The following is a 9,188-nucleotide window of genomic DNA, read 5'->3' as shown; positions in this document are numbered from 1 at the left end:
ATTTTGAATAATTAGTGAAACAATTAGGCTGCCTGCCTTAGTGCCTTATCGAACTTGAACTAAATTCTTGTTCAATCCAAAACTGCCGAAGCTGACCAAGTCTCTTGTACACAGTTTTCTCTCTAGCCTTATGGACCTCACGTCATATTGATTGCCGGCTTAGAAAGTTTAAAGAAAAAGAAAACGTTGACATGGCCAGCATACCTGTATTCACTTACTATTGCCATTTGTCTACGTGCTTAACACTAAATCACGAGTGGAGATTGTTTTCTATCTAATTCTTTGATAAGTGATTCAGTGAAGTTCTTATTAAATAATCAAGGGTTAACTAGTATTAGCCCCCATTAGATGAGCCAATTAGGATTCCCCCCCTAAATACACAAAAAAAAAAAGTCAAAGTGGGTTGACCTAAATTTTTTTGTTGGCTCATCTAGTGGAGGATAATACTAGTTCACCCAATAATCAATATATGTAATAAGTGTTTATTTTCTCAATTGACATCTTGAAAGTTTGGTACATACCATATTATACTACGCTATGCTTAGACATTTTGCCGGCAGAAAATGCTGCAAAGGTTTTAACCTCTATCATAACAAACTCACAAAAACACTCTTGTACCTGGCCGGTCAAGTGTTTAATTTGCCGCCAAATTACAAGTGTTGTTATTCATCACAACACCTTCCAACAAAACAAAATATCCACAAAAATCTCCAAACATAACAAACTATTTCTTCATTTTGAATAAGTTAGTTTCATCTCCTTATTTTTCTCACTATTTCTAACTGTTAAACCCAACAAAGTCTTTCTCTCTTCTCCTCAAAACCCAAACAAACACAGTACTTAATAGTTTTGAACAAAAGTACTAAACATGAAGAAAGACACTAGTACTCCAGTTTTTGATTACTCACCAAAATCTAGACGATCGAAGAATCGCGAAGTCAGCTCCCGTTTTCTTTCCCCAACATCTTCAATAGATAGTGGAAGTGGAATGTCTTCTCCAACTCAAACTTTATCTCCGACCAAGAGGAAAACTGGATCAACTACTATAGATACTCGAAAACATAAAAGTGTAGATGAAGTAGGGTCTATTCGAGGATTATGGCCTTCTGCGCATTCGTCAAGTAAGAAGATAGGTACATTAGCTGATCATCTAGGAAATGATAGATTAAAAGATCTTCTTGATAGCGATAAATCATCATCAAATTATGGACCTCAGTTTCTTGGTAGACAAAAGAGTAGTTCTGAATTCAATAGGTTTGAAAAAGAAAAAGAAAGCTCGAAAGAGAATCATCGTCCTATCTTTGGTGGATCAATGCGATACACTGGAAAGTTAAAGTTATTTCCAGGAAAGTCGTCAAAATCTTCGAGTCATAGTAATATAGTACCAGGAAGATTATCTGTGGATGAAAACAATTTAAACCGACGAAGAGTCTCAGATAATTTTGCTGAGAACTTAAGTTCTGAATCTGAATGTAGTGATTATGGGTTTTTATCAATTGGAAAGAGTTCTTCTTCCACAACTTACCTAGCTTCCACCGCGAGTTCAAGAAGATTGGCTGGAGTGGAAGTTTCTTCAAGGTATATGCAGGATGCTTTAACAAAGACGCGTCGAGGTACTTCTGATTCGAATATTCTAACACCAGATAACTCTCACAGTTTTAACAATTTACCTCCAAAGAATGGGATGAAAAGAGCAAACTCGTTAACAGCATATAAATCAACTATATCTCAATGGGCAATGTCGCCGGGGAGAACAGGATCACCACCAATGTCGGTGGAGAATAAAGGGAAACCTGTTGCGTCGTTTTCTAGTTTGCGCCCTCCTAGTAGTCCATCTAGAAGCAAAGGTGTTAGTAATTTGTTTAATTTGGGATTGGATTTGTTTAAGAGTAAGAAATCTTCTTCTAAGTGTTCGTCGCCGGTTGGACATGGAGTAGGAGAAAATAGTCATCAGCTAAGGATGCTGCACAATCGGTTGATTCAATGGCGATTTGTGAATTCTAGAGCTGATACTGTAAATTCAACCAAGATGACGGAGGCAGAGGTATTCAATCTTCATTTTTCTACTCAGCTTTTTACATATCAATTTAAAATCTGACTTTAAAATTTCTAGAGTAACTCTTATGTACACATATATCAGTGAATAGGAGAAGCTTATCAGGTTATCAAGATCTTCCATGGCATTTTCAAAAGCATGTGGTTATCGATATGCAGGGGACCATGTTAAATGCAGGGGCTAGCCTATCCAACTTGCAATCCTCCGTAGCACAAAAGCGCATCCAGTTCGAGAAAGAGAAGTTAGAGTTCAACCTAAATAGTGTTCTACAATCTCAGGTCAGCAACAAGGAATTAAAGCACGTCTAGTTAGGAAAACTAAATATTTATAGTAGGAAATGTTTTTCCTTAATTGGTGTTTACTTGAAGCCAAAGTCTTACAAAGGCAGACAGTTGGGCATTATATGTGTGTGTTTGCATTATATATAATTTTAACATCTAGAGAGGGGCTGTCAGTGACACGCCAAGAGATGTAGTTTCCACGGGGCGGTTCTACCCTATAGCAGCCGCTTAGGGCCCGCAACCTAAGGGGCCCAATATATCTTAGCCCACCTACAGTCTTAAGTCCATTATTGTTTTATTGTAAAAAAAACTCACTATTTGTTTTGATTTATTTTAATCCGTTAGATAAACGGTTTTACATTGGAAAATTTGAAATTAGAAAATCATATCGCATTAAACCCCTACGTTTCCCTCCGTTTTCCGCCTTCTCTAACAAATAAACAATCACGCCTCTATAACTAATTAAACTTCTTCATCACCCTATGACAATTTATCAAATGTGAGACATTGAAGCCAACACTCCAATCTTATATTTATTATTCTTTTGCCTTATTTGATTTTTTTATATTGTTTAATTTGGTGTATAATTCTTTTTCTTCTTCTCTCTCTTTCTCTTGTGTAATTTTTTGTTAAATAAATTTATTGAAATTTCAAGTTTGTGACATTATTGTTTGGCCATGATCTGCTACAGTGTTAGGTGTAGGACATTTTTTTATTCTTCCACTCTTCCTCATGTATTTATGGTGTTTTGTCTTGGATCTCTCTGGATGTGATGATGTCCATCCCTCACAACACTCCTATGTTTCTACTCCACCTTGTATTTATGTTTTTTTTATCAATAAAATTCAATTCAATTAAAAAAAAAAAAGTTTGTGGAGAGACTATTCAAGAAAGAAAAAAGAAAAAAGAAAATGTTAGGATCAATTTTTACAAAAATTATATCTTCTAAATTTTTTTGTTATAAAAAAAAAATGTTTGTGGAGAGACTATTCAAGAAAGAAAAAAATAAAATGTTAAGATCAATTTTTACAATAATTGTTATCTTTTAAATTTTTTGTTAAATAAACTAAGCATTTGCATTCATATGAAATAACGTAAACAAATCATATCTATAAGATGTAACAATTTTATTGGAACTTTGCTTAGGGCCCCCGATTGTCTTAAGCCGCCCATGAGTTTCCAACAAACTAACACTAATCCAATCATTCACATTGATTAGATGGCAAACGATGAACTCTACAATTTTTTTTTTTTTGGGTAGGCTTTCCCCCCTTGAATCATTTCATCACAAAAAAATGAACAAACATAACATTCTTCATTTTCACAATTTTGTGCACTCCATACTTCATATGAGCAAAGATTTCACATTTTATTAAAATATGTTGCACAAGTTTATGTAGATTCTTTCTTATTGACTCGTCATATGTATGTAGATTGATCCATTGGAAGCATGGGGAGATATGGAAAGACATCATGTCTTAGCTCTTTCAACAACTAAAGACTGCTTACATTCAGTTGTGTGCAAAGTTCCCCTCATTGAAGGTGCAAAGGTGCCAAAGAGCTACTCCATTATTAAAATACCAGATTAATATGATGCAAAATGCTTTATGTCATCCCCAAGTCTAACAACTTATGTTTCAGGTGGATCCGCAACCTACTTCAGTTGCTCTAAGGCATGCACTAGATCTCACATCTTCGATCAAGACAATGTTAACTTATTTCTCACCTATGGTATGTCTCTCTTTGCACCTTTTGTTATTTGTTATGTTTATATATGCTCATGCCTGAAAGCTATGTCTATAATAGGCACAAAAGGAGGGTGAGCTACTAATGGAACTAGCAGAGGTGGTAACAGTAGAGAAGTCACTTTTGGAAGAGTGTTTTGACTTTCTGGGGACGGTTTCAGCTCTTGAGGTAAGAATTTAACATGTTAAGATATGAATGAAAATAACACCACGGATTATATGCATTGGATATAATGCTTGGATTCAATTTAATTCCATTTTTTTATTTTTTTTTTATGGCAGACTCGAGAGAGGAGCCTACAGTGCAGCATTACTCAATTGAAATCACAACGTACAACAACAACAACAACAACAATCTCAGTCTAGACCACAACCACATGACATATTTATGTGAAATTTTTTCTATACCTAGTTAGCCGTAGAGATGCTCTAATGAAGTTCGACAACTCTAGTAGATTATACTTCTAGTTCTTATACTAAGAGTTGTTCAAAAGTTTCATATATATAATGCTGATTAAATTGAGAGATTATATATATTATTCATCTATCGTACTTTTACATGTGATGCTAATATCGACAGATAGAGAAAGATACTACTTTGATTGACAAAAGTATGAAGTGAATGTACCTACACTAATAAACTTTGAACCAGTTTTGAACCGATAGATTTGTGTGTGTGTGTGTGTGTTTTGAATCTTATTCTCTTTACACGTAATTGGGTGATATAGATTTTGTATACTTGAAAGGAAAAAATGAATTTATGGGCATCGGACTATGGCCAAATTCACATAATGGACAACGTCCAAATCAAGTAACAGAATGACATCATACTAATGCAAGTCACATACTAAAGGTAGGTATATAGTTTCTTTCTCTTTGTATATATGGATTAGCATATCAACTTTTGGTGATTTTGATGTTTGTCCTCGAAGTTTAAGTAATTGTTTTCCTTTATTGCCTTTGTGATTAGGGCCTCTAATGGTAGAACCACAATGCCCCTTTGTATGCAATTTATGCTCCTAGTTTTTTTTTTTTTTTAATATGCTTTGTCTTGCTACTCTTCTTATTTAGGATGAAAAACTTTCGGGCCTATTCGAATAAGGTTCCAATTCAAGTGGTAGTACATTAGCCTGTGACAACAAAAGACGTTTTCGTAGTTGAGCTCCAGATCTGCAAGCAGACATAGTTGCACAGATATTATTTACAGTCTACAATACACTTAGCTTTCTAATGATGTGAGTCTATAGATATTTGTGTGTGCAAACATTAAACTAATATCAAAAAATAATTAACAAAAATCGAAAACTGGATGCAAATGTATTGAACTAACCTCAAAAAATAATTAACGGGAAATTGAAACTGGATGCAAATACATAGAAGTAGCCTCAAAGTATAATTAACGGGAAATCGAAAACTGGATATGATGCAAATGCATTGAACTAACCTCAAAGAACAATTAACGAGAAATTGGAAACTAGATGAATATGAAATCGAAAATTGGATGCAAATGCAATAAACTAACCTCAAAGAATAGTTAATGAGAAATCGAAAATTAGATGTAAATACAATAAACTAACCTCAAAGAATAATTAATGGAAAATCGAAAACTGTAAGGAAATGTACTGAACTAACCTCAAATAATAATTAACAGGAAATAAGAAACTGGATGCAAATACGTTAAACTAACCTCAAAGAATAATTAACAGAAAATTAGAAACTGGATGCAAATGCATCGAACTAACCTCGAAGAACAATTAACGGGAAATCAAAAACTAGATGTAACTACATTGAACCAACCACAAAGAATAATTAATAGGAAATTGGAAATTGGATGTAAACGCATTGAACTAACCTCGAAGAATAATTAAGGGGAAATCAGAAACTGAAAGCAAATGCATTGAACTATATTATCAAAAAATAATTAATGGGAAATTGGAAACTGGATGCAAACGCGTTAAACTAACGTCAAAGAATAATTAACGAGAAATCGAAAACTAGATGCAAATGTAGTGAACTAATCTCAAAGAATAATTAACGAGAAATCGAAAACTGGATACACATGCATTGAACTAACCTCAAATAATAATTAACGAGAAATCGAAAACTTGATGCAAACGTGTTCAACTAACCTTAAATAATAATTAACGGGAAATCGGAAAAAGAATAATTAATGGGAAATCAAAAACTTTAAGCATATACATTGAATTATCTTCAAAGAATAATTAATGGGAAATTGGAAATGGATTCAAACGCATTGATTAACCTCAACTCAAAGACTAATTAATTGGAAATTGGAAACTAAATGCAAATGCATTGAACTAATCTCGAATAATAATTAACAAGAAATTGGAAATTGGATGTAAATGCGTTGAACTAACCTCAAAATATAGTTGTATTATATGTAGTGGGAATGTCTCAACAAGTATAGTTGGCATTTAAAATGGTGTTTATCATATCGCTTTTCTTATGATTAGGAATGCATTGCTATTCAAGTAGCTTCGATCAATATGATCTTCGTTTTATTGGGCATTCTCACAAAACTTCAATCAAACTTTTATTATTAAACAACAAAAAAAAAGTCAAATGGTTTTATCAAGGGTAAAAGGTAGATTCTTTCTTTTTATATGGAGAGGGGATTTCACATTGCGAGAAATTTAGATGAGTGATCAATATATTATTCATGTATTATAGCTCTGCATAGTTGTAAATAGGGTTAGTTTTTCAGACATTGGTCCTAGTCTTACTATGGTTACTTCTGCTACTTGACCGTCAGTTAACTCAGTTGATTGTGGTCGTGCTGCCTGCTCTTTTGAAATGGCAAAAATGCTCCTGAGCATGCATCTCACACGCTTACCTAAATAATACCATTGGAATCCAACAGAATTGACGTGCCACGTGTCAAAATCTCACAATAGGATCAACGGCCCAAAAAAAAGAGTTGTTGGCAAATGAAAGTATAATAGTTCAAACTTCAAAGTACTCTTCTTCATGCATTTCATACTCCACTTCTTTTCCAAGTAAATTAAAATAATAATAATCATCCAAAAAGAAAAACAAGCAAGCAAGAAGTTTGAAATATGGGTGGAGCTCCTTTCAAAAAAACATTTGCACCACAAGTATGTAGACTTGCACTTCACCTTCAAACTCTTTAATGGCTAAACCCTAATATTTAAGTTACAGCAAGGACCATGTCCTAAACGATGACATTAATAGTTGGGTCAAATGCTAACTTTGTTTTAAATTGTTTTTTTTAGATATGTCAGCTATGCTACCAAGAAGGTCACACAGCTGCCAAATGCCCTTACCTAAAAAAGATATGAAATTAGGATAAGTGTAGAGGCATTATGGATTTGGTCAAGTATGAAGATAAATCAGGCAAAGTACATGAGATGTGGCTCCATTGTGATTGGGTTGGGTGGTTCAATAAGGTTCAACCAACCATTGCTAACAACAAGCTTATTCTGCCAATTGAGAAGAATTAAAGTCACATTTGTCCTTGATTGTGATGCATGTGGGCATGAATGCTGCTGTGTTGTGGAGTATCCAGAGTGAGGGTGTGTGTGTGTGTGTTGATGTGTTGTGGAGTATTCCCTGTAAGGACATCTAAGTAATGAAATAAAAGTTCATTTATGCCATATATATAGCAAGTGTGTGTAGTGTGTGTGTGCATTTCTGTAAGCAAAATGAAGTATAACAGGACAAAAGAACTAATATATATATCACTGCAAGTAAGAAACAAAGAACATGGCTTCATACCATAAGAGTCATCTGATATGATTGATTCAAATCCAAAAAACAGACATGCTATTCCAACAGACGCAAACATCTAAAACCAGTGACAACCTAGAACATAAGTTGAAGCACCAACCCTAAAACCATGCAACACCAAAATCATGCTCCTTTTGCTTCTTCCCCACTGACTTATGAAACTATCTAGTGTAGCCCAAAATGTAACTGAAAACTAAAATAAATTGGTAAACTAAAATGATGAAAAGTACCAACTTCATCCACCTACTGTGTCTGGGTAAGGGGCTCTATAGCTCTATGGCTTGAATTAACTGGAGGAGTGGATGGTGTTGCTGCATCATCTCCAAATATCAAGTTATACAAACCCTTTATCCTGGATTTGGTGCCTGGTGTTGGCCCACTTGACCTTCTACTTCCTCTTCTACCTCTTTCAGCTTGTGGTGTTGGTTCTTGTTGCATTGGTGGTGGTGTTGCTTGCACTGGTGGTTGTGGTGCTCTGCATCCCCTTGTCTTACTCCTTTCTCTACCTCATTGTTCTTGCATTGGTGGTGGTGATAGTGGCTGAACTGGAAGCTGTGGTGGTGTTATGCCTCCTTTTGTCCTTTTACTCCTTCCTCCACCTCCTTGTTCTTGCATTGGTGGTGGTGATAGTGGCTGAACTAGAAGTTGTGGTGGTGTTCTGCCTCCTCTTGTCCTTTTACTCCTTCCTCCACCTCCTTTTTGTGCTGGTGCTTCTTGCATTGGTGGTGGTGCTTCATGTTACAGTTGTGTTTCTTCTTGGATTTGACTTCTTTTCCTTTTCCTCCCTCTCTTATTGCCATCATTAGTTTCAACATGTTCATCTGGTGTTTCTTGTTGAGATGTTGCTTCTTACACTTGTACCCCTACATGTCATGTTCTACCATTAGTTATGATAAGCAATAAACCTTTATAATTAATACCAAAACATCACTAATTGAAATCTATTCAATTACCTTTGTCTTTACTCTTCCCTTTCTTTCCATAAATCCCCTTCTGTCTTGCTTCACAAGTTAAGGCATTGTGACCAAGTGTTCCACATTTTTTGCATTTTCTCTGAGTCTTATGTGGTTCATCTTCCCCTCTAATCCTTTGTTTTCTTGGCCTTCCATCTTATTTTGTTTGTTCAAGAGGCAATACCAGTTCATTATGACCTTCCTGTTAAGAGAAACAAACACATACATTAGTTATATTACTTGATTTAAGATCTTTTGCATCAGTTAAAAAGAGACAAATACATTAGTAACTTACAATTTCTGGCCAATCCTCAATGTTATCCATTGGGTAAAGATAATTTCCATAAGTTGCTCTAAATGCCTCCACACTGAAATATGGACTACA

At 34.8% G+C, this 9,188-nt stretch overlaps 1 protein-coding gene across 2 annotated transcripts; it reads left to right on the top strand.

Moving 5' to 3' along the window:
* The first annotated feature begins 541 nt into the window (after positions 1–541).
* Positions 542–7,136, top strand: LOC147509608 (QWRF motif-containing protein 3-like). 2 transcript variants are annotated; one of them, XR_015218531.1, is made up of 6 exons: positions 542–2,044; positions 2,215–2,334; positions 3,771–3,879; positions 3,979–4,068; positions 4,144–4,251; positions 4,365–5,665. XR_015218531.1 is itself a non-coding variant. In XM_086601893.1 (6 exons), exons 1-6 carry the CDS (start codon positions 869–871, stop codon positions 4,446–4,448), a joined length of 1,695 nt encoding a protein of 564 aa, XP_086458019.1. In that variant the 5' UTR covers positions 546–868; the 3' UTR covers positions 4,449–7,136. The 2 variants fall into 2 exon arrangements, 1 of the variants encoding a protein (XP_086458019.1); XM_086601893.1 differs by having other exon boundaries at positions 546–2,044; positions 3,771–3,887; positions 4,365–7,136.
* Positions 7,137–9,188: the final 2,052 nt, after the last annotated feature.

The sequence above is a fragment of the Coptis chinensis genome, chromosome 3, assembly GCF_015680905.1.
Source record: "Coptis chinensis isolate HL-2020 chromosome 3, ASM1568090v1, whole genome shotgun sequence".
NCBI lineage: Eukaryota > Viridiplantae > Streptophyta > Magnoliopsida > Ranunculales > Ranunculaceae > Coptis > Coptis chinensis.
The sequence above is the reverse complement of the archived record's forward strand: the minus strand, read 5'-3'. Positions and strand labels throughout refer to the sequence as shown.

Coding starts and splice junctions, on each gene's coding strand:
- LOC147509608 (XM_086601893.1), top strand. CDS start 869: ATGAAGAAAGACACTAGTACTCCAGTTTTTGATTACTCACCAAAATCT. Junction 2,335..3,770: donor ATAGTGTTCTACAATCTCAG/GTCAGCAACAAG, acceptor ATATGTATGTAG/ATTGATCCATTGGAAGCATG. Junction 4,252..4,364: donor GGACGGTTTCAGCTCTTGAG/GTAAGAATTTAA, acceptor TTTTTATGGCAG/ACTCGAGAGAGGAGCCTACA.